The sequence below is a fragment of the Colletotrichum navitas genome, assembly GCF_030913465.1.
Source record: "Colletotrichum navitas strain CBS 125086 chromosome Unknown LY79scaffold_13, whole genome shotgun sequence".
Classification (NCBI taxonomy): domain Eukaryota; kingdom Fungi; phylum Ascomycota; class Sordariomycetes; order Glomerellales; family Glomerellaceae; genus Colletotrichum; species Colletotrichum navitas.
Window position 1 is genome coordinate 545,684 of NW_026850559.1, and position 26,585 is coordinate 572,268.

General features: G+C 55.0%; 11 protein-coding genes across 11 annotated transcripts; 4 read left to right on the plus strand and 7 right to left on the minus strand.

Moving 5' to 3' along the window:
* Positions 1-65: 65 nt before the first annotated feature.
* On the minus strand, positions 66-742 carry LY79DRAFT_80974 (uncharacterized protein). The gene has a single exon (XM_060565136.1). It carries the CDS (start codon positions 661-663, stop codon positions 238-240), a length of 426 nt encoding a protein of 141 aa, XP_060417063.1. The 5' UTR covers positions 664-742; the 3' UTR covers positions 66-237.
* A 79-nt stretch (positions 743-821) lies between these two features.
* On the minus strand, positions 822-1,583 carry LY79DRAFT_667620 (kinase A anchor protein; the record flags this gene model as incomplete). Its single annotated transcript, XM_060563405.1, has 1 exon — positions 822-1,583. The coding sequence occupies one exon, from the start codon at positions 1,581-1,583 to the stop codon at positions 822-824; it is 762 nt and encodes a 253-aa protein (XP_060417064.1).
* Positions 1,584-2,914: 1,331 nt separating this feature from the next.
* LY79DRAFT_510140 (hpt domain-containing protein) lies at positions 2,915-3,669 on the minus strand (the record flags this gene model as incomplete). The annotated part of the gene is made up of 3 exons (XM_060554131.1): positions 2,915-3,200; positions 3,371-3,543; positions 3,649-3,669. The coding sequence occupies 3 exons, from the start codon at positions 3,667-3,669 to the stop codon at positions 2,915-2,917; spliced, it is 480 nt and encodes a 159-aa protein (XP_060417065.1).
* Positions 3,670-4,259: 590 nt separating this feature from the next.
* On the minus strand, positions 4,260-5,169 carry LY79DRAFT_647970 (uncharacterized protein; the record flags this gene model as incomplete). The annotated part of the gene is made up of 2 exons (XM_060562499.1): positions 4,260-4,280; positions 4,680-5,169. Coding segments are annotated over 2 exons (510 nt in total), but the record flags the coding sequence as incomplete, so codon positions are not given.
* Positions 5,170-9,461: 4,292 nt separating this feature from the next.
* Positions 9,462-10,205, plus strand: LY79DRAFT_81607 (uncharacterized protein). Its single transcript, XM_060565137.1, has one exon. It carries the CDS (start codon positions 9,849-9,851, stop codon positions 10,080-10,082), a length of 234 nt encoding a protein of 77 aa, XP_060417067.1. The 5' UTR covers positions 9,462-9,848; the 3' UTR covers positions 10,083-10,205.
* LY79DRAFT_588277 (uncharacterized protein) lies at positions 9,478-9,834 on the minus strand (the record flags this gene model as incomplete). Its single annotated transcript, XM_060560898.1, has 2 exons — positions 9,478-9,779; positions 9,804-9,834. The coding sequence occupies 2 exons, from the start codon at positions 9,832-9,834 to the stop codon at positions 9,478-9,480; spliced, it is 333 nt and encodes a 110-aa protein (XP_060417068.1).
* Positions 10,206-10,757: 552 nt separating the features above from the next.
* LY79DRAFT_509876 (uncharacterized protein) lies at positions 10,758-11,903 on the minus strand (the record flags this gene model as incomplete). Its single annotated transcript, XM_060554099.1, has 1 exon — positions 10,758-11,903. One exon carries the CDS (start codon positions 11,901-11,903, stop codon positions 10,758-10,760), a length of 1,146 nt encoding a protein of 381 aa, XP_060417069.1.
* A 1,363-nt stretch (positions 11,904-13,266) lies between these two features.
* On the plus strand, positions 13,267-17,614 carry LY79DRAFT_667623 (IKI3 family protein; the record flags this gene model as incomplete). Its single annotated transcript, XM_060563406.1, has 5 exons — positions 13,267-13,445; positions 13,688-14,625; positions 14,678-15,463; positions 15,517-15,859; positions 15,919-17,614. 5 exons carry the CDS (start codon positions 13,267-13,269, stop codon positions 17,612-17,614), a joined length of 3,942 nt encoding a protein of 1,313 aa, XP_060417070.1.
* A 60-nt stretch (positions 17,615-17,674) lies between these two features.
* On the minus strand, positions 17,675-19,255 carry LY79DRAFT_545570 (KOW domain-protein domain-containing protein-containing protein). The gene is made up of 2 exons (XM_060557179.1): positions 18,643-19,255; positions 17,675-18,560 (listed from the first exon to the last, which is right to left on the minus strand). The coding sequence occupies exons 1-2, from the start codon at positions 19,078-19,080 to the stop codon at positions 17,853-17,855; spliced, it is 1,146 nt and encodes a 381-aa protein (XP_060417071.1). The 5' UTR covers positions 19,081-19,255; the 3' UTR covers positions 17,675-17,852.
* Positions 19,256-19,428: 173 nt separating this feature from the next.
* LY79DRAFT_81759 (uncharacterized protein) lies at positions 19,429-20,205 on the plus strand. The gene has a single exon (XM_060565139.1). The coding sequence runs from the start codon at positions 19,549-19,551 to the stop codon at positions 20,050-20,052; it is 504 nt and encodes a 167-aa protein (XP_060417072.1). The 5' UTR covers positions 19,429-19,548; the 3' UTR covers positions 20,053-20,205.
* A 3,036-nt stretch (positions 20,206-23,241) lies between these two features.
* LY79DRAFT_667625 (ras family protein) lies at positions 23,242-24,357 on the plus strand (the record flags this gene model as incomplete). Its single annotated transcript, XM_060563407.1, has 5 exons — positions 23,242-23,309; positions 23,482-23,509; positions 23,674-23,871; positions 23,954-24,088; positions 24,199-24,357. The coding sequence occupies 5 exons, from the start codon at positions 23,242-23,244 to the stop codon at positions 24,355-24,357; spliced, it is 588 nt and encodes a 195-aa protein (XP_060417073.1).
* Between the last annotated feature and the right edge of the window lie 2,228 nt (positions 24,358-26,585).

A 26,585-nucleotide genomic window follows, 5' to 3' on the forward strand; every position in this document is an offset into this window, starting at 1 on the left:
TTTTTTTCTTTGCCTTTCTCCCTCCCCTTTTCTCGCTTATGCGGAACTTATCTCTGTTTTTTTGGGCTGGAGAGAGCGTCAACGTCAAAAAGCTGGAGGAAGGCGAAAGAGTCGGGCGAGTCGTCGGTTCCCTGGCCTTGGCCCTTGGGGGGGAGGCAAAATGGCGACTCGAGATGGTTGGTCGGTGCTTTGTTAAACGGAAGTGATGCCAGCTGGGTTGAGGAGTCGTCGCAAGTATTATCGTAGTACATCAAAGCCCCCCGTCCTCCGCCCCCCTCCCAGTGATGTAAGGTTGCCATTGGGGTCCGTAGCTCCCCGCCGGAGCGGTATTTTTAGCGGCCCGCACGCTCGGGGGCTGAACGGTGGAGGGCCTGTGTGCGGTGGGTTTATCGCTTTGCTGCGACTCAACGTCCCCATGGAGCCCTGTGAAGGGATGCGCGTTTTCCAGAGCAATACTTGCGCTCGAGATTGGCAGAGCCGAATTTTTGGTCGAATCACGAGCACTACCCTCGATTCTTTGCATTGAATTCGATCGTGCAGCCCAACCCGTCTCATTTCAATTGCTGTTTCTGGCTGACAGACAGGCTCCAGTGGGTTCAGAACCCATCCTGCCAAAGCTTCCTGAAGCGCGCAACTAACACCAGAAAGCTTTATATTCCGCATGGTACAGACATCTTCTTTCTTTTAGACCTTGCGATGCTTCTATCTCGCTTGGAACAAGCTCTGAAATGTGCCTGGCCCTTCAAGTATAACCCAAAGTCACCTGCTTCCAGAACCAAACCCATATGAGGTATTACATAAAGATTGGGTGGGCGCTGGATTCAGAAGTCGGCCTCAGCCTCGACTTCGTATTCCTGATCGTCTACACCCTCAATCTTCTTGGCCCCCATACGACATATGGCAATTTTCTCCACGGGCACGTCTTCCATCCAAACATAGTCGTCGTATCGGTCGAGGATGTCCGTCGCATCGATCGTCAGCTTTGAGCCCTTCTTGCCTCGGGCGCCCTTGACGTAGATAGTGTTGACAATCGTAGCGTGCAGCAACAGTCCACGGTTGTCTTTGTCCATGACCCCGGCCTCCTCGAAGACGGCCCTAATCTTTTCGCAGAACGTCTGGAAGATGCCTTCGGAGTACGTCGGCGGCGCGTAGAGAACCGATGCTTTGCTAGGGTCGGCCTTGGGACCGGACTTCATGCAGTGTAAGCCGCGGAGCGTAATGTTTAACGAGGAAAGTGACGGGGTGGCTCCATGGACATTCGATGCCTGGGACGGGGCAGCCAAAGAAGTGATGGAGGACAAAGGCTTAATGCCGGCGAGAATCTCGCGAGGTTTCAGGCCCCGGAGAACTTCGATAGCTTTGTCGACGCCTTCATTGTTTGGGAAGCTCATAACGCCAAGGGTCAGGTGCAAGGTGCCGAGGGGGCGCACTGCGTCTGTTGGAATGGCGAAGCTGTCTTGACTGGTAACGTCCGCCTTGAAGGCGGCCAGGCTCTTGGACAGCTGAGGCCGCGAGGCTGGAGTGACAAGTGGGATGCATAAAAAGTGCGTTGGCGATGTCCTGGGACTCGGGCGCGGAGGCATGATGGTTTCTTTGGGAAGGAGGAGAGACGTTGGTGGTCTTGTTGATCTATTGCGGTTCGAGGCCGATCTGCTAGACCCGCTAGAACCCAACAGTTGTCCAATTCAAAGTGCGTTGAACAACGAAGAATAACCCGGTCTTCAGTGCTAAATTTACGATGATTGAGAATGCCTGTCAGCCACGTTAGACCTTGGTCCTTTGAGAGATCATACGAACAGAGACAATATCAAGCAGCGCGCTCCCACCGGACCGGCCCGCGGACCAGTACCTCAATGGTGCCTGTCATGCCCCTGTTTGTCGTCCAAAGCGGCAGAGCAAATCGCGATCTGTCGTGGACGCAGGCAATCTCTAGACCTTTGCGAGGTGGGTGGGTGCTGGACAAAAACCCGGAGGCGAGGCGTAGACTCTCAGTCCACCAGCAACCGCACAGCCACCGGGCCCGCGGGTTTGGGAACGCCCCAATAACCAGTCAGTATCTAGGGGGACGTGCAGACTTACGAGACTTGAGTTATGGCGTCAATTTGCCGATCTCTGGCCTGGGCTTCGTCACACCTGGCAATGATGTCAGTCGGTCAAGGCTGAATGGAGACCGCTCGGGTAGAATTCTGATGGGTTCCCCGCTGCCCGCACTGTGACACCGGACGAAGACCTACAGTTATCAGCTTGCATGCCCACCTATACCCGGAGGATCAAGCTATCCTCCGACACGAGGGGGGGGGGGGAAAGAGCAGCACACAACAAAACCTAACGGAACCCATCTGATAAGCAGGCCCAGTGGCTACCTTCACTTGGCCGAGGGACACAAACAGCCATTTCGGTGGGGTTTGTAAGGGTTGTTCACAAGGCAAAAGTTGCTCTCAAAATACTATTGCCCGTCTATCCAGCATAATATAGTAGCGACCGTATAAGCATGCTGTTAATTCAGGACTATAGCAGGCGTAGATGAGGATGCCCCCAACAAAAGCGCTCAGAACCTCCCTGTCGTCCAAGTTGGCTGCCCTTGGCCGTTCAACTAATCGTTCGTTTGCCCTCCAACAAGCAATGAGGGTCTTCCATGCGAAACCAATCCAGGTCACCGTGCCAAGTTTTCTTCGTAATTTAAATTCGTAAGCGTAGAGAAGGGGGTATGAAGAGAGGTAGGTTCATAAGCAAAGTGATCAAGGTCCACGGTAGCACGGTAATCGATGAGCCGCATAGCCCTCTTGAAAAGCGAGCTCCCCTTTCATGTTCCACGTCCTTGCGTCGCCACAGCCATTGTTTCTGATGCTGAGCGACGGCAGGCTGATGCTGGAACACGGAGCAGCGGCGTTGCCAGGAAGACTCTGTGATGGCTTTAGTCTTCTTCGTCTTCATGTTCTTCTTCTTCTTCTTCCGTGCCAAAGAACTTCTTCAGAAGCTTCTCGGCGTCCGCGTACTCCGTCTTCAGGGCCTTGAGAGTCTCGGTAATGCGTTTCAGGCACAGTTCCTCGTCCGTCTCCGGGGACCCATCCTCGTTCTCCTTCTTGCCGTAGCGCTGGATCTTTTCGCAGCTGTCTCTAACCTTGACAAGGCCAAGCGTGGCAGAGGAACCCTTCAGGAAATGGCCCAACTGCGACAACTTCTCGAGATCCTTTTCCTCTCTGTAGAGGTGAGAAGCAACGACTGTCAGCTTTTTGCAGGTCCGTGTCGAGACATTTCCTAGTACCTCGCAAGGCCGTATCCATTTTGTTGGTGCCGAAGATGAGGTCAGGGGAAGAAGAGAGGGGAGGGAGGGGGGGGAAGACAGAGTGGGGGTGATGATGCGACTCACAAGGCCGAGTCCATCGACTCAAAAGTTTCCTCTGCTTGCTCGAAGAAGCCAAACACGATTGACTGGCTGAAGTCGCGATCGTTCTCGTCCTCGTCCATTTCTAGAATTTGACCGAAGGTGACCGAGTCAATCGCGTCGCCAAAGTCGGGGGTGCTGAGGGGACCGTCATCGCTCTGCACCACACATCACACGTTAGCTCAACCCAGCCCTTGTAGCGCGAAAGGGAAAAAAAAACACCACCGACACAGGCATAAGGATGAAAGAGTTCAATCACATACCTTATCCTCTGAGGCAGGCATTTTGGCGGTTCAAAGTCTGGTCTGTTAGGCTTGTGTGGTTATGAGGCGTAATTGGGTGTGCAAGCAGAGCGAGTGAAGAGCTGGTTGAAGCGGTTTCGGTTAAGGGCGGTCCGAAGTGAGAGCACAGTGTGATTGGCGACAGCAGGGAAACGCGCGCGCAGGAGAGAGAGAGAGAGAGAGAGAGAAAGAGGAGAGGCTACCAAAGCGAAGATTCGGGTTAGAGACACAGGCAGACGCCAAGTAAGTGTTCAGTCAGGCAGTGGTGGATCCACGATGTGTGTGCGTGTGTAGGTGGGCAGGTGGATTTTGGAAAGAGAGGCTTCGGATTCTTTGCGCCTGGCTCTTGAGGATAGGCTGGGAGAGATGTGAGGTAAGAATGAGGAGAGGCAACGATGCCGGTGCTGCTATTACCGCCGTATGCTTCCGCCAGCGCTGCTGCAGGTGATGATGGCCGAGATATACCGCAATCACAGGGAGTGTGCAGCTCGGTGTGGATATTCGGGAAGGAGGACGAGGGAAGGGGTCAAGGTCGTGGGTATGATGGCGCACATACAACACAAATTACTTACAAAGACGAATGAGACTGAGAAGGCAGTGAAGCGTCTGTCGTGCTAGAGTGAGAGAGGGTCAGCTGTCGGGTCGGATTCTGGTGGGGGCACATATAAGACGACGAGAGAGAGCTGCTGATTTGTGGTAGAGTCAAAGGGTAGCAGTGAAGCAGGTAGGGCTTCCGAGGTGTCTAATAATTTTTCGGCGGGGGATGCAGTTAGTGATGTGGGTAAGTGGACTCCTTTTTAGAGGGGATGACTGCGTGTGGTGGGGTCGTGCAGCTGCGCCGGTGACGGCGGAGTACCTGGCTTCAAGTACTTTTGGTATTTCTGTACCAGACAATCTGTAGGCTTCTTTGGGGGCTGGACAGGGAGGGAGAGGAGAAGAGAGAGTGTGTGTTTTGTTCTGAAAGGGCGTAACCGGGCTGGGATGTGACGCGGTGCGGCGCCTTGCCTACTAACTAAATGGCCCGACTGTTGGACCAAGAACCTGACGTAATGGTTTGTAGCCTTGCGTGTGACGAAGATCTAGACGGGCACAAGAATGAAAGCTCCAAAGTACGGTGAGGGTTGCGACTTGAGTCGATGTGATGGCGGTGATGGGTGTCGACGACGATAAATAATATACTAAAGCCGGCGGCAAACCCGTGGCAAGGTAGCGGAGGGAGGCAGATGGTGAAGAGGGGTAGTTTGCTGTGGCCTTTCGAGCCTTTCGCACGAGAAAACCTGATGAGGTGAAGAACAGGTCGAGGTTGAGGTGTACCTGTGCTCGGAGCAGGTCCCGTCGGTCGAGTACTGGGAGGCAGTAAAGAAAAGAAGGGTCAGACGAGGTAAGGGCAAAGTACAGTGATGTAGGTACCTGAGCTAGCCTAAGGCAGGGTGAGGTAAGGCAAGGCAGGGCGGCATGACCAGAGAGGAGGAAGGAGAGGGGGGGGTCTGTGTGTGGTGTGTGGTGTATCCATAGTGTAGTTGATCTCTCGAAAGGGAAAGGGCGAATCTGGAACTGATCTCGAGTGTGATTTTTGGTTGGGGCCTTTGCCGGGAAGGGCGTGGAATAGCCGGTCCACAGGGCAAGCAAAGATAGGGCGTACCTAAACCTACCTAAGTGAATGGGACCTGGGACCTGGCCGAGCAAGATCAAGTCTTGGACAGGTAAAGCGCGTGCAGCTAACAACGACTTCCACTTGTTGTAAGAAGCTGCGTTGTTGTCCGTTGTGACCTAAAGATGGGCGGGAGGGTCGATGGAGGGGCGACGATGGAGGGGGAGGAGAGAAGGAGACAGGGGTATAGAAAAAGCAGGGTCAAGTGAGGATACGGCGGCGGGATTGGGCTGCTCCTCCTTTCTTGTTCTTGTTCTTGTTCTTGCTCTTCTCCTTCTCCTTCTCCTTCTCCTTCTCCTTCTCCTTCTCCTTCTCCTTCTCCTTCTCCTTCTCCTTCTCCTTCTTCTTCTTTGTCTTTTTTTTGCGCAGAGCTATTGTTGAGGATACTGCTTTCTTATATACGTTGAGTGCAAGAGCGGTGCGAGAGATACTCTGTAGACAGAGATGGAAGAGAAGAGATGGGGGGAGACAGGGGGGGAAAAAAGAAAAAGAAAAAAAAAACAAGGAGCCCTTGACCGAAGGAACAGCAGACTCAAGCTTTAGAACCGCGACAATTGTTCAGATCGTGAGCCAGGAAAACAAAATTGGACAAAAGTCAAAAGTGGGGGATGTGCCAGCGGAGAGATGGAGGAGGGAGATATACTGCCTACGTGTACATATACCTCTCTAGACATGTGAGTGGTGTGCGGCGACGACCCAAAGCGCTGGGATGTGATGCCAACCAAGACTGCAAAGCTACCTAAGGTTATGGCAGATTCGTGAAGCAGTAGAAGAAAATCGGAGGTTCAGGCAACTAGAACCGGGTGAAGGGCGGCTGGACTATCCACTAGACAAAGGTCTGGATGGGCCTGCTTGACCTCATTCCTAATAACCTGATAGAGACGTCGCCAAAGTTGCATCATTAGCCCTTGCCGATTTCAGGGTCCGTCCAGGTAGTGTGCCCCAGTCCCAGGCTGCAACATGGCCATTTTCCCCTTCACACTCCTCTCCTCTTGCTGCCTGTGCTAGCCTGGCAAAGGCACGCAGCTTATGGCCCTTCCTTAGTAGCACGCAAGGTAAGTAGGGGTGGGACGGAGGTGCATCTGCGAGGCGGCTTGTAGTTGCTGGGAAGAACCATCAAGCCAACGAGAACCCAGCAGGCGTCCCCTTACGTACGGAGCGCGCTGTGGCATTCATCTCCATTGTGCTGCTTCCCACTTAAGCGTTCCTGATTCATTCACTGACCTTACCTACCCTGACCTCCCACGACTCTAGTTAACGTAGCTCCGACGAGCTAGAGCCAACATCGCCGTCAGTATAAGCTTACCTTGAGGGCGTTTCCTCCCTTTTCTTCTTCAGAACACAAAAACCACAAAGTTTAGGGTGTTAGTACCTTTACGCCAGCGCGTAAAAAATTGGGAAATATTGCCTGGACTGATTCGTTCCACGTCCGACTACGCTCCAGCCACCGCTCTTTGGGTCCGGCCGCATCTTTCTCTGCTACGTTGGTCACAATACTGTCATCCCTTTGGCATGGCATGTCATCAAACTCCTCTATCGGTGTTGGGGCACACTCCAACCAGCCTTGCCGCTGCTTTCTTTTTCTCTACAAACACCTAAACCCTCGCTTGTCTGCTGCACTCGTTCGGTTCGACGATCTCTTGCCCATCTTCTCCCCCCTTTGCCTTCCCTCATGTGTTGTCTTGTCTTTTGGGGTCTAGACCCCCAAGCTGTTTCCACACTGGTCAAGTTTCTCGAAAGGATCATCGTATCCACGTCATGAGAATAGCCTGCCCGGTCCCCAAAGGCGCCAGACAAACACCTACTTCGCTTCAAGGCCCCCGACTTGCCGCTCGTGAGCTGACGACCTAGCACCTGCTGTCACTAGGTGGCACTCATTCCTCCTCTCGGAAAGCGTCTAGACCAAGGAGGGCGGTCATGGGGTTGTGGATCTACCTAGACTACCACCGTACAGATACAGTACCCGCTCCGGCCGAGACGGGCTTGACAAGCTGCCCCTCCGTGGACTGGCACCTCCTGGCATGTAACATGTAAACTATTTCGCAGGCAACCGGGATACATCGACCTTGCCAGGATGCTGCCCTGCATCACAAGCTTGACACCATCTGTAACCCTTTAGGCGGAGAGGTAATGATCGGCATGTTCCGTTGTTTTCCTCAGACTTCTTCTCACCACCCCGGCTAACTTAACATCCGTGTCAGTGAATATTGCCTCGTCGTCATTGGACTCCAGCGAGTCTGTCCCGGGGATACACCGTTACCCGAGACAGAGTGCGCGGAAATTTCACTTTAACCCGTCAGAACGACACCAGTCCTTTCCGACACCATAGTTTTCGGCTCCAAGACTTCATGATCCAAACAAGCAAGATGGTTTAGCTGTTTCGTCGGCGAACTCTCGGCGTCTAACTAGCCACAGCTCGACTCAATCTCGCCAAGACTATCTAGCTTCTCCATTGTGCTATGGCGGGAATGGCATCCTACATCTTCAATGGTGGAAGAGGAATCGGGCGTGACGATTAATGGGTAATTTCTCGATCGTGCGAGGCCGCCCTCATTGTCCTCCCCTTTTGGCGGTGTGGCAAATCGACGAGAACAATAATCGACCTGAGTTGTCGGCCTTTTCCGACACAGATAATCGCTATTCCACTCCGATGAGGAGGTCACCACAGTCAAGGGGTCAGGCTAGCACACAGTGGGCGGCGACATCTTGATAGGATTATCATGTGGGGGTGAGAGTTGGAAAAAGGAAAAGAGAGAGAGAGAGAATATCAGGACAGGTAGGGGAGAAGGCCGGAATTCAGGGTCCATACCCGTTGAACGACTTCGACGATCTGTTCCCGATTCAAGCCTCTTGGTTTTGCTGACAAGCCATTCAAAGTCACTCATCTCGTGCTGGCCAAGTGGCAGGGGATACGGCGAGCAACCGTCCCACACCGCTGCAGGATCATCTCAGAACGGCCTGGCGATAAAGGCTAGACTCTCTCGGCCGGCGATTGAAACCCACTCCCGAGTGTTTTTCTGCGGAAGAAGAAGGATCTCCTGGCCTATATCGCCAGTTTTGCATGTCTTGCCGATTATCCTCCGTGTTATGGGGCTCCGGTGAAATGGTTAAATGGCGAGGTGGAGCAGCTGCATATGCACTCACGTCTAGGGGCTGGAGCTAGGCCTCTTGCCCACACGTCATACCACACTTGGACGTCATCGCGGGTTGAACAGGGACCAGGGTACTTGTGTGGTAGGCGTTGCCGTTTTAGTTCACGAACGTCCGATGGCGGTTCACGGCTATCGATCTCAATGCCGCACCGCAGTAGCCGACAACCCAATGCTCGTGATACCTATTGTGCAGAGGCGACAACATCCTCTTGAGGCTGGGTTCAATTATTCAAGCCCTGCAGCATGATGGAACCATGGGGCATTGAGGCTCTGCTAACAGAAGTCCATAGAGTTGTGGCTGGCAGAGAACTTGGGAAAATCCAGCAGCACGGGACCGTATGTACTACCAGGGATGTCTCCGTGTTTTCCGGAGGCCCCGCTTTCCTTGACGGTTCGCTGCAATCGACTGGAAATCGTCATGCCGCCCGCTGCCTGAAGGTTTTGACTCCCACCCGTCTTACACATGGCGCAGAGTCCAAGCAATTTTTTTATTACTCTTTGTTGTTGGCACTCGCGCAACAACCTGCGCCTTCATCCCGCATTCTAGACCCTTACTACCTTTGGTGGGAGAAGAAGATCATCCATTTAGTCTACGGAGGTCCTGAGCTTTGATGTCACGCATGCGCCAATTCATGGAAGGTGACCAGCCTTCCTGCGGAGTCTAATTAGACAGATTGGACATCTCGATTCCTACCCCTCCAAGCTTCCCCTCCAGACTTCGATCGTCGCACAAGTGGAGGGGAAATAAGTATCGCACAACCACCAGGCAATATACGGTGACATCTGAGGTTAGTTCACTTAAAGCCACGTGGGTAGCGTGGGACAGTGTCCATATTCTTCTCTCAGCTTTCGAACCAGGTGACAAGGACTAGTCGGTCTAGAGATCTTCTTCGTTCACCACGAGGGTTACAATCACCTGAGGTGCTTCGACGAGTCTATCAGTGCTTGTGGACAGAAGGATCATTGTCACAATAGCCACAATCGCAGCTCTTGAGGCCCGAGTTTCGGTCAGGTCTGCTGGAAAACACGCATGACATAAACGGCCTTGAGAAAACCACTGGCTTCACCTTTCAAGAGTTTCTCCGCTATGCAGTTGGAATTGAGCTCCACCTTCTCCGACGGCACCCGCTGCGTGACCTGAATATCCTCCTTGCACATCATCGAAAGATCACGGAGTGCTAGCTGTCGAGCTGCAAAGAAGGGGGGGGGGTTGTCAACAACAGCCGGAATGTCGTGGGAGTGCTGATTCGGCGAGAGCTGGTTGCGAAACGTCGCACCGCGGGTGTCGACACCTCGCTCACCGTCTCGTGCTTTCGAGCCAATGTGCTAGGGACAACACAAGGTTTCCGCCAGCAGCTTCTGCATGCAAGCGCGAGGGGATGCTCCCAAAACCTGTTTTTGACCCTACCGTGCGGCCAGTAGTCTCGTTGCACCGGCTTGGCCGACAGCCATCGCTCTCTGGGGTGGGCTGGCAGTCTAGAGACGATGGTTCAGACGAAACTGTGACCACTCTCGTTGGCCTAAACCAGCCGGATCGGGCGCAATTTTGCCGGTTTGTGCTGTTTCCCCTGGTTTTTAGGTGGCCCCGACAAAAAAGCCAATGTTCTGATTAACGCTGGATGCGTAATGGCTGCGGTCTACCATGTGGAGAACGCGACATGACCGGAACCGGTAGGCTCGATCCCGCATTCCGGTGCACAGGTAGATAGATGGTCACGTGGTTCTCGGTATTTTGGGCTGAAAGCATGGAAACCGAAGGGTATTACTGCTTGCTATTTAGTTCAAACCAACGCGATTGTGCAAACCATTGCAAGTATTAGAAGAGACAATGGTTCCCATGATTGAGTGAACCTAGCGGTGTCAACACTTGGCCCTAGATCAGATAAATATGGCGATGCCGATATCGTTGGATGGATGAGATGCCCACAGTTCAACACCTAGACCCATTGGCGAGCGAGGACTGGTAGACCATGAACCAACAGACCACGCCCAGCGTGCAGACGCGAAGCTGGCTCCCCTGCGGAACGTCGAGTCTTGTCGATGGATACGGCGGAAACGTGACGTGGGGCCATTGAGCGAACGAGAGAATATACCCTGCCTTTTTTTTTCTTTTTCTCCGGGCCGCCGGGGTGCCCAATTAGTCTAACGGTAAAGCTTCGGTCCTGCTTATGGCTGCCGTGATGACCCACATCACCGTATTCCCAAGGGTCAAATGTCCGGTCAATCGCTCCATGAGCCAAATTCTTTGCTTTTCCCTTATTCCTTCAACTCCCTCCCCTTGTCCGATTTCACAGCAAAACCTTGGTGGCCACGCTGAGCAACCATGCGGCATCCTGCCAGCCACCCTCGTTGGCTTTTGGGGGCGGGATCAGGCCTTCCGGAGCGTCGATAACGCTCTCGAAATGACGGGCTGACCACGACCGGTGGAGCTCCCGCGCCCCCTCCTCATCACCCTCGACCTCGAACTCCCCGTCGGCGTCTTCATCGTCCGACTCTTCCTCGTTCTCTTCAACTGCGAACAACGGCCATCCCAAGAGGTTACCGACCCAGGAGGCGCCACCGGCTCTTTCCCCCTTGACGAGCCTTCTGACGGCAGCCTCGTCATCTTGCGTTGTGTCAGGTTCATAGGACTCAAGCTGCTCGTCGAGATTGACGAAGTCGGGGCCAGGGATATAGTCCTCGCCTTCGTGACGAGGGAAGTATCCCTCGTCCAAGGAGTGGCGTTCCATGGGTGTCAACATCTGGCTCCGGTTGCCGACTCTGCTGGCCGACCGACTCCCAGGACGGCTAGGCCTGGCGGAGTGGGTATAGGCGCCGTCCAGGTCGACGAGGCTGCCGCGCCGGCTGCTCCGACGGCTGGCAAGCTCTCGCTCCCGGGCCAATTCCCTCTCGAAGGCCTCCTCATCGGCGTCCCGCATACCCGTCAAGCTGGTAGAGCTCTGTCTCGACACCAGCCACGCCTGACCTTTGAATTCGCGGTTCTCGTTGCTGATGAGCGCGCCTGTTCTCAGCAGCCAGTCACTGTCGTTCCGGTCCCGGACAGAGAAGTCGTCCTTGTCCTTGCGGCGACGCACCGCCGGCGAGGTGGTGCCGGAGACGGATTTGCGGTTGTGGGATTTCCGATCGCTGGCGGCGGGCGCCAAGTGGGTGGCTGACTTGCTCTTGGGCAGGTCGGCATGCGGCACAGAGGAGCGGCGGACGTGAGAAGCGGATCGGGCGGGCGAACGGGACAGCAGGCCCGGCGTAGTGGGAGCGGACTTCCCCTCCAGGTAGGATGTGTTGTGGTGCGGCGAGGTCAGGTAGTCGGGGAGGGCATCGTCGTCTTGGAGGGGCAGCCTCGAGGTGAAGGGAGCGAGGGAGAGGTGGTTGAGGTTCGTGCTGGAGCGGTTCTTGCGACGCGCTTGGTTTGCGTACTGTTTATAAGCCTCCTCCATGATTCTGGATGTGTCGAGTTCTCGAGCTTGCCGTCCGGTAGGCCTAGAAAGATGGGGACAACGAATTCGATAAGCGACGGCGATACGAGCAAGGCTTAGATTATAATGAGTTTAGTTCGACAGGAGCAAAAGGTAAGGCAGACAGGCATGTAACTGGGGAAAAGGAGGGGAAGGGTCAGGAGTTCGGGTGGTTTTTAAAAAGGGTTGGGACGCTTGTTGAGGGAAACGCGGGCAAGACTGGCCATTGACGGGCAGCAGCAGCAGCAGTAGACGCAAGGAGGAATGCAAAACCGCATATGCGCTAATGGCAAAATCCGGGGACAGTAGAATTTTGGCTGCCGAGGGATCGGCTCATCTGTGATTTGCTGATCGGTTTCGGCTTCTACTCTGCGGGGAGTGGGCGAAAAGGAGGAGAGGACGGAATGCGTGATTACGTAGGTACCTCGGTACATGAGCGTGCTCGAGTAATGCTACGCGGTGGGAGGTATTCGTACCCATCTCAATTCATGCAGACCATTCATGAGCAGAAGCACCGGGCGCTGGAGCCTCTTCCAGACCTGTTTTCCCTGGAGAAAATGCAACGAGGTCTGCGGCGAAATGAGCTGATTCTAGTACGAGGCTTGCGAGAGAAGTCTGTCTGTCCTGCATTTCATGCGTAGAACTCCGTTGGGCGTCAGGCGAGGGCTGTGGCAAGATGTGTGGTCAATGGCATGTTTTTCTGACTCTCACGCTCTCCTTCTTTCGTTGGATATGCATGCATTGCATCAGAGGGACACCGCGGTATGTGTTTGTGAGGTTCATGCTTGCTTTGCGTTAGAAAGTCGGAAATGACCGTCACGAAAAGTTCCGTTCGAGGAGATAAGCTAGATGTTGCAAGTAGACGCTGAGCTCAAGCCATTGTCTGAAAATGTCGATTAGTTGGATGCTAGCGGCCAGGAAATCCTAGAAGAGGCGAGCTTGTGTGAATCAAATTGTGAAGTGTGGCTTGGGCGGGCTGTTCCCCTGAATTTGGCGATCTGGGAAACTTAGATTAATTAGATGAGAGAGTGTTCGTTGTCGCTCACAAAAAATCGAAGCGGCCGAGGGGGGAGAGGGGGGCGGCTTGGACCCCGCCAAGGTACCAATGTACCTACTACCAAACGGCGTGGTGGAGGCAGCCCTTTTTGGATTTTTAGTTACCGGGTTAAAAAAATTAGTGCAGCGACGGATAGCGCAGATGACGCTCGACGACGACGTCGACTCACACAGCAAATCTCGCGACCGAGGCAGCCCATGAACTCCCGAGCATAACCCGGACGCGACCGACACCCTACTTCCCCTTTATGCCCTAGAGCGACATTGCGCTCTTTACAAGAGGCACAAGATGCGGAACTTGCGCAACATTCGGTTCGGCGCTTGGGATCAGCAGCAACAGGACGTCACTATCTCGGCGTGCTGCTGGGACCCCGCCAAAGACGAGCTTCTCTGCACGACTGGGCCGACGGAGACGAAAGCTACCATTGAGCTGGTGAGGCTATCGGACCACCACCAACAACAGCAAATGTGTGGCGCCATTTCTTGATTTATCCCACGCTCCTATTTTTTGCAATCCCTGTTTCACTACAACGCCCTTTATCCCTCGGGTATTATTCCTGTAAAACATCTTCAACCCCCCTCCCCCCAAATCATGTAACAGAACTAGGTCGAGTCGTGTCTCTGGTTCCAGGGTATCATGGACATGGGGATGATGATGTGGCCTGGCTGTTGAAGACATAAAACTTGAGACGGCTAACATGACTTCGCAGTAAATCCCGTACCGTCACGAGTTGGGATGCGCCGAGTCCCAGTCCGGAGCTGCCCACAGACAGGGTGGTAGACCTGCACCACTTCGCCGACAGCCTCGTCACCTGCGTCATCCTTGAAGGCGGCGATATCGTCACCGTAAAAGAGGATGACGCGGGCCTGGATGGCGACGTCCAGATCGAGATTGTTGGCTCCATTGACGCCGGCATCGCCGCTGCCCGGTGGTCCCCGGAAGAGGAGCTGCTCGTCGTCGTCACCAAGGAGGGCAACGCCGTCTTCATGAGCCGCACCTTCGACCCCATCGCCGACGTCGCCATGACGGCTGACGACCTCAAGCTTTCGAAGCACGTCTCCGTCGGCTGGGGCAAGAAGGAGACCCAGTTCCAGGGCAAGGGCGCCAAGGCGATGCGCGACCCGACGATTCCTGAAAAAGTGGACGAGGGCCTGCCGAGCATCAATGAGGACGGCAGCGCGGCGGTCAGTTGGAGGGGAGACGGTGCCTATGTCGCCGTCAACTCTGTCGCTGGTGGCGCTAGGAGGGTCGTGAGGGTGTATTCCCGTGAGGGCGTTCTCGATAGCGTCAGCGAGCCGGTGGATCATCTCGAGGGTGGTCTGAGCTGGAGGCCTTCTGGAAGCCTTATAGCGGGTGTCCAGCGGTTTGAGGATCGGGCAGATGTCGTCTTCTTTGAGAGAAACGGTCTGAGGCATGGCCAGTTTACGCTCCGCTGTGGTGATGGGCCCCTGGACGCCCATGAGAAGATCAAGCTGGAATGGAACTCTGACTCGACTGTCTTGGCCGTGATTCTGAGTGATAGGATACAGTTATGGACGACTGGCAACTATCACTGGTATCTCAAGCAAGAGGTGCCATTGACGTCCGAGTTTTCTGGGTTGGCGTGGCACCCGGAGAGGCCGCTGCGATTTGTTGCTGCCACAACATGTCGGTCTAATCCCCTTCCGTGGTCAGATGTGATATACTAAAGAGGATACAGCTGTCGTCAATGTGGCCGAGTACATCTTCGCTGTTTCTCGCGGCTCCTTGAGCCCGCCCAATGATCATGGCGCCGTTGCAGTCGTTGACGGCCAGACAGTCAAGTTGACCCCTTTCCGAACGGCGAACGTGCCGCCACCCATGGCCCTTTTCGAGCTCGAATTTTCGGCCAGCGTCGTCGACGTCGTGTTTGACCCCAGCAACTCCCTCATGGCGGTGCTGCATCGCAAGGGTCTGGATATATATGGGTGGCAAACAAAGGGAGAGCGATCGAGCAAGCCCAAGGAGTTAGCCAAGGTTGTGTTTGAATCTGATGCTAAGGGCAAGGTTCCTCTGCAAGTTGCATTCTCTGGTCCGGCCGAGTGTCAGGTCCTTGTCTCTGAGGAGGGGTTGAAATTGGAGACGTACACCGTTGAGGAATCCGCGCTTAGCTCTTTGGGAGTGACTCAGCTCAAGCCTACGGAGACGTTTTCGTCGATTTTCAGCTACGAGGGCGATTCAAGGGTTGAGGCCTGCGCTCAAGACCGCTCGGGAAGGCTCTACAGGCTGGCGAATAAGCAAGCCCCTGAGCTTTTGGATACTCAACTGTCGATGCAGCTCCCATGGTGTACGGTGCAGAAGATCAAGGGACACAGAGTTGGCATCGGCATGAGCAGAAACGGTCATCTCTATGCGAACTCGAGGCAACTGGCGAAGAACTGTACGTCGTTCGTGGTCACCCCAGCGCATGTTATCTTCACGACGAACAACCACTTCCTCAAGTTTGTTCACTTGGTGGATCCTGAGGGTGAGCCACCCATGCTCCCGAAGTCATCCGTAGACACACTTACCTTGTTACAGAGATGGAAGTTCCCGGAGATGATCCAGAGATTGATGAGCGATGCCGCAGCATTGAGCGCGGTGCTCGCCTCGTCACAGCTATGCCCACTAACATGAGTTTGGTCCTCCAGATGCCGAGAGGCAACCTTGAGACTATCTATCCTAGAGCCATGGTAGTTGCGGGTATCAGACAGCTTGTCGACGAGAAGAACTACGGCAGGGCATTTGCCTTCTGCCGTACGCAGAGGGTTGACATGAACATCCTTTACGACCATCAGCCGAGCCAGTTCCTATCTAACGTTGGTCTCTTCCTCGATCAGCTCAAAGATATTTCGTACATCGACCTCTTTCTGTCATCTCTCCGGTAGGCTCCCATAAACCCCGCCATGGCCTTGCGGGAAGGAGGGAACTAACTCGAAATAGGGAGGAGGATGTCTCTCAGACAATGTACAAGGACACCAAACGCGCAACCAGATTTCTCGAAGCATCGGCAGAACCCCCCGCAGCACCCACAGACCTGTCCAACAAGTCCAAGGTCAACAGAATCTGCGACGCCATTCTCAAAAGCTTGCAAAGCAAGAAGGGCACAAACCTGCAGAATGTCATCACAGCGCACGTCTGCAAGGTCCCGCCAGCCCTTGACGATGGACTCACCCTTGTCGCGGAGCTGATGCAGGAAGACGAGAAAATGGCAGAGAAGGCTGTCGAGCACATCTGTCTCCTCGTTGATGTCAACCGTCTCTATGACAATGCCCTCGGCTTGTACAACCTCGATCTCGCCCTGCTTGTCGCCCAGCAATCGCAGCGTGACCCAAGAGAATACCTTCCCTTTATCCAGAACCTCCACAAACTGCCCGATCTGCGTCGAAAATTCGAGATCGACGACCACCTCGATCGCCGGGTCAAGGCTCTCTCGCACCTCAAGGCCCTCGACGCCTTTGAGGAACTATCAAAGTATACCGTCAAGCACGCCATTTACCAGGAAGCCCTCGGCTTGTACAGATACGACCAGGCACGCCATCAGGCCCTCACGGGTCTGTACGCGAGCTACCTTGAATCCAAATCGAAATACCGCGACGCCGGCCTCGCCTACGAGACCCTCCAGAACTTCAGCAAGGCTACAAGCTGTTACCGCCAAGCGGGTGTGACGTGCTGGCGTGAGTGCCTCTTTGCCGCACAGCAGCAGATGCCTCCACCTTCCGAAGAAACCATCACGGAGCTGGCCTCCTCTCTCGCCGACGCCCTTTGGGAAGGCAAGGAGTACGCCGCCGCGGCCACGATCCATGTCGACTACCTCGCCTCCCTCGAGACCGCCGTCAAGTGCTTCTGTAAAGGCTACCACTTCGCCGAGGCCCTCCGCCTCATCGCCCGCGAGCGTCGTCCGGACCTCCTCCCTACGGCCTTTGACAGCGGCCTCGTCGAGGCCCTGAGCAGCAGCACCGAGTTCCTGGCCGATTGCAAGTCCCAGCTCCTCGCCCAGGTGCCACGCGTCGCGGAGCTCCGTAGGAAGGCCGCCGAGGACCCGCTCGCGTTCTACGAGGGTGAGCGCCCCGGCGGCGTCGGCGGCGACATCCCTGACGACATCTCGGTGGCGGCGTCGTCACGCATCAGCACCAGCGCCAGCCTTTTCACGCGGTACACGGGCAAGGACGGCAGTGTCGGGACCGTCGGCACGGGCGTGTCGCGGGCGACCTCCAAGAACCGCAAGCGTGAGGAGAAGAAGCGCGCCCGCGGCCGCAAGGGCACCGTCTACGAGGAGGAGTACCTCGTCAACAGCATCCGCCGGCTCGTGGAGCGCGTCGAGGGTGGAGCCAAGGATGAGGTCGGCCGGCTTGTCTTCGCGCTCGTGCGGCGCGGCATGACGGAGCGCGCGAGGGCTGTCGAGGCGCTTATGGCCGAGGTCGTCGAGGGGTGCCGGGCGGCGGTGCGCGAGGTATTCGCCTCCGCCGCCGCCGAGGAGGCACAGGAGGAACAGGACCTCGTCGGGCCCGACGGGGAGACGTACCTTGTTTCCGGCGGCGACGCCGTCTTCTACGAGCATCTGCAGGCGAGGACCAAGAAGTTGGAGCCACCTGCCTTGACCACGTTCCAAAAGTTGACGTTGTTGGGGTCAACATAGAGTAGAGTCTCGTAGGCCTAGAGGGAAAGAAAAAGTAATAGATGAAATAGAAATGCCTTCTTACAAGTCTTGTATGTTTTGCGTGTTCTACTAAAAGTACAATATTGCACATTTGGGATTCTGCTATGGCTGTTCATACATGCTACATCTCGTCCACACGCGTCCCCTTTCTTTTTTTGCTTTCGAGACCCCACACAACTTTTAACCAACACCAGCGTCCGCGCCCGCGGCCGACCCCTTATTGAGGCGGAGGGTGACTCTCCTTGGCCGCTTCCGCCGCCGCCGCGGCAGAAGCGTTGGAAAGCTCTGGTATCGACACAGAAGCGCCCCCGACAGTGGCCTTGTTCCTCGCAATGACCTCGCCGATGCGCTGAAGCATGTCCGCCGTTAGCTCGGGCTCGCCGCGGGCGCGACGGGCCTCGCGCTGCTGGCGGTTAAATTCTTGGAGCGGGGTGCGCATGGAGGCGAGGGCATCGGCCGAGACCTTCTTCAAGGCCTTCTTCTCGGCCTCCTCGGCCTCTTTGCGGAGGATGTAGTCTTCCTCGTGGCGGGTACGGAAGCGCGAGTACTTGTTGCGCAACTCATCGATGACGGACTCGGGCATGGGAGGAGAGAGGAGCGTCGGCACGAAGGTAACCTCCTCAACCTCTGTCCGCCTCGTATCGCCGGGCTGGTCCTCGCGGATAGGGGTCTCGCGCTCCGGCCAGGGAATGGCGATGTTGGCACCGGGAATGTACCGCGTCCAGGCACGCCAACCGGTGTGACGAGACCACTTGACGGGGCCACGGGCGAGCTGGCGAACAATAACGTCGCGGGCGACACCCGTCGCGGGGTCAACGATGGGGTGGACGAGGCGGATCGCCGAGATGGGGATGTGCATGGATGAGTTCTGCGTGGTTGGGGCGTCGAGGCCCTTTTGGAAGGTTTCGGGGACAGCGACAGTGATCTGGAGGAGGGCAATTGGTTAATCACAAGATCATTTGTGTGTTGTTTTTCGGTGGGATACGGAATAGCTGTCTTTGGCCCACCTTTGCGATGTCCTTCAGTGTCACGGTGCCGTGTTCGAGGTTGATGCTCGCGATGCGGTCGATCTTGCCCTTGTCGGGGCCTTCGAGAAGCACAACACGGTCATTGACGGCAATGTTGAGGTACTGACGTCCACCGGCCCAGGCGCAGCGCGCTTCAACCTCCTCAGGCTTGAGGGGCGTCGAGCGTGACTGGCGGTTCGTCTGGATGGCGCCGTAGCTGTCGAAAACGTCGCGGCGCGGGGCCAAGGGCCCAAGGGCCCATTTCTCTTGGCGGACAAGACGGGCGGTCTTGATATCCTTATTAAGCTCCGTGAGCTGGTTCCGCTGGTCCCTGAAGCGCTGTGCCTTCTCGGTGCCGACCTCGACACGGGAGCGTTTCTTGATACGGCGGGCGACCTGCTTCTCGGCCTGGGCCGTGCGTTTCATGAGTTTCTGCATCGTCGGGGGCAGATTGGCTTTGCCGCCAATTGGGGTCGATTCGGGCCTCGTTCGATTCGGTTGATCAGTACCCGGGGGTCTTCGACGTTCCTGAGGTTCGGCGGCGGGTTTCGGAGGGGAGGGTGTCGGCGAAGCTGGAGCCGCGGTGGTCTGTCGTCGACGTCCTTGAATTGGCGATTTGCAAATTTCAGATGGGCCGGGAGCTCCCACGACCCCTGCAGCCATAGTGGAGCCGGGGTGCTTGGGTCGGAAAATTGCACTTGCCGATACGCCGGGCTGGACGTCCAATCCAACATAGGTGGGCTCTGGTTGCCATCCCATTTCCTTGGCTTGGCAAGGGCTGTAGCGCTACAGGCTACATACTGAGGGACGGATGAATGAACAGATGCCAGAACCTTCACGTCCCCTACCCCGAGATGGCGGTAAGTCTCCGCCGGCCGGACACTGGGTGAAATTCGCAGTCCCAATATGTATGCTCGTGCTGGCGTAGCTCCAAAGACGAACTCTAACCTGATGCCTCCTCTGTTGACGAAAGACAACCCATGTCTGATTCGGGAATCTCGGGCGCTGCAGCGTCTACTCTGTTGCAAAGTTCCACGGCAGAGACGACCGCCTTCTCACGCACGAGAAAGGGAGGCTACGGTCCGGAAATGGAGGTCCTCTCTATCAGCAACATTCAACGATGATTCTATCACCCCTCATGCATGTGGGGGCAGACTGCTTCATTGTGTGCTGAGACCTTGGTCTTGGAGTGTTCAAGTCAGTGCTCATGGCAGACATCTCTTTCAGATGATGAGTTTGTCCCCTATCGGCGCCAACTCATTATTAGGCATCATCCTTCAACTCATGGGATTGCCTAAGGTGGTTGATGATCCAAGACACCTGCACATCCTCCCGAACCTCTCTACTGATTCTTCGCACACAGAGATGGGCGGCTACACACTTGGAAATGACCGTCATGCTGAACTCTAGAATGATGGAAGCTGTTAGTTCAGACCCAGACACTCAGGGTCGCGGTCGGTAACTGTTTGTCAAAGACGCGCAGCGGCCCATCAGCCGAAAGTCTAGTTCCGATGCACAGTCCCTAGATGCCAGGTACTATAAAGTGGCTGGGATCAAGTCCTAGATCCAGGACTCTGCTATGTACCTCCTCAGCATGCGGCACAAGAGCGTCTTCTAGGGGGTCGTTACGAGGTACATATTCATGCAGCTATAGAACACAAGCCAACACGAGCTTCTACAGCTCCCCCTTTCCTGCCTGAGCTTCTCGTAATATTATGATGCCTGCCGGGGTGGGGGGGAGAAGGAGAGCAGGGTGGAGCCAAAGTTTATCAAAAACCGAAGAGCAGTGTATGATTGCTGCATTCCTTGCTATCAATGTTTTCTGTCAGCTCATGGTGTCAAATCATCACAGGTGGTTGACAGTCCGCTACGCTGCAGGGCGCATAGAGATGATCAATGATATCCTCCTCCACGTAGCTATCCATGTGGGCGCATATGCACGAATGGCTGGAGAGCATGGCGGGATAGCCTGGGGTTCGTGCAGGCTAAGACTCTACAGTTCCAGCAAAATGCGAGAAGGCTACGCAGGGCGGCGTATCATTATCGAGCAATGTGTCCCTCGGGTGCCTTGACCACAAAAGTATTGAATCATGGAAATAGAAGCAGGAGTGATCATAGGACGTCTTTAGTGTTCGTTTCTGTGGCTTCGCCTCTCGCCGACGCACCCCAATGCCAATATGTACCTAAACAGATGGTTCGACTATTATGAGATCCAGCATAAGCAGTCAGTGCCGAGCCGAGGCTGTGTCTGTAAGCAGTCTGTCATTGTTGTGGCTGCTGGTCGGTGTGATTGAAGACGACAGCCGTTCGACTGCGACACACACGACGAAATGAGAATCTCACTGAGCCACCATAGAATGGGTTTCAGTCCAGGCTTGGACCCTGGAGGCAGCAATTTTGGCCCAAGTTCCCGGCGGTGAACATTCCTATTTATGCTTTGAACAACGTAAAAGGGGCCTGGAGCGACAAAGGGTCGGATGTCAGATACCTATGCGATTGACGCCGTAGTCTCGTCTGGTGTTGCATATTTCGCTGCACCTAGTGCCTGCCCCTAGACGTTGCGCTGTAGGGGAGTGACATGTCCTGGACAGGTATCCGTATAACCTGAGCGAATAGGACTGGCAGGGCTGGGGGGTCTGAGGACAGGCGTGTTCTGCATCGGATGTTTGGGTGAGGAGGGTAACTGAGAGTCTGAGACCTTGGTCAGCTCGGCATTAGAGGCTCTAGTCGTCACTTGTAGCCTGCATTGCGAGCCTGGTCTGGTCACAGACACCGATATTGCAGATCAACCACTATCAGTGCCAGCTTCCCTGCCTTATCGCATCACTTTCGGCTTCTACCTCAGCCACTTGCACCTCGTTGTTCTTTACCAACGACGATCTTTCTGCTTGCCAACTCAGCGAGTCTGACCGAGGCACAGTGTCCTTCCCGGGAGTCTTGTCAACGGCTGCAGTTGCAGCTTGCTATACGAGTGCAACAGTGCAAACGAGCAAGCAAGCATTCCCAAAAGCCATGGTTATTCCTCCCACACCCTCGCAGACCGTCAGAAGCAGCCCGTCATAGTGCATATCGAAGTATGGTTTAGCGGGCGAGATTCCTACAAGGCCAGCAGGACAGGGGCCAGTGGAGAACGCAGTAGTGGAAGTTGCCACCCAATTAAGAGGTCCAAGAGTGAGGGAACACCCCCCAGAAACCACCCCCCGCCCCTGTATCCGTAACGGCCCCTTCCATCCAAATCGCAATTCAATTCGTCTTGTTTGGCTGCCTCAGGACAAGAATCCCCTACCTTAATAATGAGGACCATATGCGCATCTCACTCACTCACCTGCAAACCGGGACAGCGAAAGTGCTGCATGTATGGTTCCCACAGCAAAAGGATACCTGGTCCTGGTACGTTAGCTTACGAAGAGGGAGAGAGAGAGAGAAAAAAAAAGAAGAAAAAAAAAGAGAGCCGGCTCCCTCTCGTCACATTCACTGGTCGGACAACCCCGTTGTCTCGTCTCTACCAGAGGCTAGTCATAGGCCGATCAAGTCATTAGCCAACTGAGCCTACCCTGCTGCCCAGTCCCGTCACCGTTCAGCTGGGAAGCACACACCATTGGCTATGCCACTACTCCGTACTAGGTACGTTAAACGCACAGCCCAGCAGCAGGAGGTACCTGATGTTAAATATTGAGAAACCCGCTATCAGTAGCATGGCAACATCTAACTCCCCCTCCTCTGCCTTGCCTCACCTCACCTCCAAATGAATCAAAGGTACCACATTAGGTACCTACGTCGGTTGTACATGCCTCATGCCAGTCGATGATGCTAGCCGGCTCGTACTTGCTGTCCCTACCAACTAATTACTGCCTATTGCCTGCTCAGGTTTGCTTTTCTCTCCTTTGCTTCACTCTGAGCTGCTTTTCCCCTCTTTCTCTTATTTCAACCTGTATACCTGCCTGCCTGTTTGCCTAGCGTCAACAGTGACGGGAAGAAAGTCAACAAATCCTTCTTAGACGCCGCGAAGAAAAAAAAAAGCCTGGACCACCTGTCCTGCACCTGCGTGCACCTGCAACCTGAACCTCCATCCAAGGTACCTACCTACCTAAGGTACGGATACCTCACATTGCCTTACCCCCTAGTCGCCTTTATACGCGGTACCTAGGCTCGTCTGCGCCTGCACCACCCTGTCCTCCATAGTCCTGCCCAGTCCTGGCCTGGCATTCTTTCGTGCCTCCCCACCCCCCAATCTTTGTCTCCCTCTGCCACTAGGTATTGCTTCCAGGTCTCCCGCTCTCCCGCTGGTTCCCTTCCTTTTTCTCCCCTTCCCGCCTCTTCTGACCACCCCCCCCCCCCCCAACACAAATCTGCCCTGCTGTTGCTTGCACGTCGTCAAGTGAACTCCACCCATAAGGTACTACTGTGACCTTACCTTACTTCTACCCATCCCATTCTCTTCCACCTTCAGATTCCCCCTTCCGACGCAGCTCTTCCTTCTCCATCTCCCACGTATCCGCCAACAAGCTCAACCTCGTCGCCCGACCGCATCGCATTTCAATCAGCTCTCCATCGCAACACCTACACGCCCTCTCTCGCACATTCACAACCACAGACATCATGGCCGAGATCCGCCGTAAGCTCGTCATCGTCGGCGACGGTGCCTGCGGTAAAACCTGCTTGTTGATGTGAGTATTGTCCCCGTCTTCTTCCTCTCCGCCCACGCCTACCGCCCACCGCCTGGTCTTCAGCGACGAAACAATCCTGTATCGTCGCATTGCCAGAAACTTCTCAAAACAAAAACCACGGATGCAATCTTGCATCGTCAAAGGCTTTATCGTGCTGACTTTTTCTGTACAGCGTCTTCTCCAAGGGCACCTTCCCTGAGGTAAGATTGCCCTCTCCTACGCCGACGCGGCCATCTGCCCCCTGTTTCCCCGACACGAGACCAGGCTGAGCTGCATCAGCCCATCAACAAGCTAGGCCTCCTATAACAAACCCGCCTATCATGAATCCTTCTCCGATCCTCAAATATTCTGACAACTAATTCAGGTCTACGTCCCCACCGTCTTCGAGAACTACGTCGCCGATGTAGAGGTTGATGGCAAGCACGTCGAGCTGGCCCTTTGGGATACCGCCGGCCAGGAGGATTACGATCGTCTCCGTCCTCTTTCCTACCCCGACTCCCACGTCATCCTGATCTGCTTCGCCGTCGACTCCCCCGACTCCCTGGACAACGTTCAGGAGAAGGTACGTTGTGCCTCCAATTTTCGGGCATTATCCACTGCTCTTGATATGCAACATTCGCTAACACGTGCTCTTCTTCCTATAGTGGATCTCTGAGGTCCTGCACTTCTGCCAGGGTCTGCCCATCATTCTTGTCGGTTGCAAGAAGGATCTCCGCTACGACTCCAAGACGATTGAAGAGCTGCGTAAGACCAGCCAGAAGCCCGTATCCCCTGAGGAGGTAAGCTTATCCGCCCCTATTGGGGCATCGGCCGCGCCAGGCGTCGCCCCCAGATGCTTGACGGCCTCCCGCCTCGGTCTTACGCGAATGCATGCTAACAATATTTTTAGGGTGAGGAAGTCCGCAAGAAGATCGGCGCCTACAAGTACCTCGAGTGCTCCGCCAAGACAAACGAGGGCGTCCGCGAGGTGTTCGAGCACGCTACGCGCGCCGCTCTGCTCTCCCGCAGCCGGAGCAGCGGCAAGAAGCACAAGTGTCTGGTTCTCTAAATGCCTTTTGGGCGAACTTCCCAAACCCCTTTCTCCCTCTTCGACCACAGCCCCCATTTGTAATCATCAAGGTCCCGGTCACCATGGTCTTTTCCCAACTCTTCGGATGAGAAAGGGTTCCTGGTGGCGGTATGGAAGGCGGGGGCAATATCTGCCTGCATAGGTTCTCGGAATTTGGAGTTTTGCTCAACATTGTGTCTCATAAGAAACCTGGCACCACATCGATCGGCGTGTCACCGTATCTGGTTCTGCAGGGGGTCTTTTACTGAATCTATTTCTTTCCCTGCCGAACGGTGACTGGGAGAAGACACCAACAGCTGGCCACGACCCTACGAGAAGTTGCGAGGAAGTTGAGATTCAACCAGGGTTGTCCCTCTCATGGTCTCAAGGGAGGAAAGGGCTTGGTAGCTGGCGTGACTGGCAGCTGCTGGGCGACGATGGACAGTGAGTTGACTGGTGACTTTGGGAACGGCGGAATGGCAACGGTTGATTCTCTAGCTGTGGAAACGGCGTGTCTAGCCCTAGTATTGCAACCAAGCCTGGCTGCATCATAAATCTTGTGTTTTTTTTTTCTCTTGACGCCTCGCAGCTTTAGACGGAGGAGATGTTTGCTGACCGCGTTTTCTTCTCTTGTCGATTCTCTCAATCCAGGTCTTTATGGTAACTTATGTCTCGCCGTCCCTCCCGTGCTGATGTGCTATGATGCCTCGCAAGGTGTACGGAAATGAGCCGTTTGACAACACACATGGCCCGTTCCAAAATTCCGTTAACGCTGTCATACTTACGTATCAGGGGTTGCGGAAGATGGGATGGACAGGATACACTAGCCAGGCACAATGGCTTGCGCAGCTGGAGTCGCGATAGTTATGCTGAGGTAACCCGGACAACATGGTAATAATAGTGGTGCTATCGAGAGGGATGTATTGCTATAGTGCCCATGACTCCTTCCGTCCTTGGTAGCAAATCACGTATGATGGTGCAGTGGCGATTCTAAAGATAGGCAATCGGGCACATTGGCTTCGTACGGGGGAACTTTGGGGTAGACATGGCTAGTGAGGTTGGCCGACAGTGTCACGTTGATTGCGATGGCCCCACCCCGTGATGTTGGGGATGGCCCTGCTTCAAGAGGAGCAAGAGGCCTAGGGGGGGTGCCTCACAGCATCCTACATGTGGGCTCTGGGGGACAGCGCTTGAGAATGGGGATTGGGGTAGATAGCTGGGGCAGCGTTTGTTTGTTTGGTTTGATTTGTTCTTTGGGCGGACACTCTGGGGAAGTGTGTTACGCGCCCCTACCTCTGTGTTTCTACTCATCCAACCGCCATGAGGTGGAAGGTGATGGGCAACCAACCCACTAGATAGGCTGGAGGAGTTATGTTTCAGAGGGGGAGTTGCCGGCTGTCCGTGGTTTCCCGTCTGCCCATGCGTTTGATTACATTGAAGTTGCTTTCAAGGAATGTGAGGGGTTCTCCATCCGATTCTCATAAGGTCCAATCCTCTTCGCGTTATCCCATCTCAACTCCCTCCACCCCGATTTCCCGGGAATTCAGGTTCAGGTGACATTATGTTGTCCACCGAGACGAGAGACCATAAGGGCGTTTAGGCAGGGCAGCTCTGTTGAGGGATGCATTGTTAGCATATTCGATCAAGGCAGAAGGAATGGGGAGGATGAGTAAGAGAGAGAGAAAGAGAGGCTGAAGAACTGCCGGGAACGAAGACCAAGGTGAGGTGAAAGGGTTAAGGGAAGAGGGTGAGGTTTGATGAGGCGAGGTAAAGTGGGAGAGAGCAAGGCTTACAGCGCCGCAAGCCGAGCAGGTCTTGGAGGTGGCTGCAGTGGCGGCGCCGCACTTGGGGCAGGCGCTGGTGTGGGTGTTGGTGAGGGGCTGCATGTTTGCGGTTTCTGGCGATGTTATTGTACTTAGAAGCTTTGGCGAGGCAGGTTGAATGTTTGGAGAGAAGATGAGACGGAGAGAGGAAGAGAGGAAGAGTCAGAGGTCAGAGGGGAAAGAAAGAGACGTGGAAAGCGGGGTTCTTTTTATTTCTTTCCCTACTTATCAGCCGGCGCGTGTGCGGCCACGAGACGGCCGTGGTGGGCTGTCCTTGGGTTGGTCTGCCTCATTTTTTTTATTTTTGTTTTCGTTCTTATGCCGCTTGTGACCAGCGGAGAGAGCTACCACAGGCAGTCATGCCATGTACTTGTGACCCTCTACTTGCCCGCGATGATGGTCCCC

Bases quoted from the DNA above. Each gene is read 5' to 3' on its own strand.
- LY79DRAFT_80974 (XM_060565136.1), bottom strand. From the start codon at position 663: ATGCGGAATATAAAGCTTTCTGGTGTTAGTTGCGCGCTTCAGGAAGCT.
- LY79DRAFT_81607 (XM_060565137.1), top strand. From the start codon at position 9,849: ATGCTCCCAAAACCTGTTTTTGACCCTACCGTGCGGCCAGTAGTCTCG.
- LY79DRAFT_545570 (XM_060557179.1), bottom strand. From the start codon at position 19,080: ATGCAGAAACTCATGAAACGCACGGCCCAGGCCGAGAAGCAGGTCGCC. The intron at 18,561-18,642 runs GTGGGCCAAAGA...GCCCTCCTCCAG, and splicing joins CACTGAAGGACATCGCAAAG to ATCACTGTCGCTGTCCCCGA.
- LY79DRAFT_81759 (XM_060565139.1), top strand. From the start codon at position 19,549: ATGTATGCTCGTGCTGGCGTAGCTCCAAAGACGAACTCTAACCTGATG.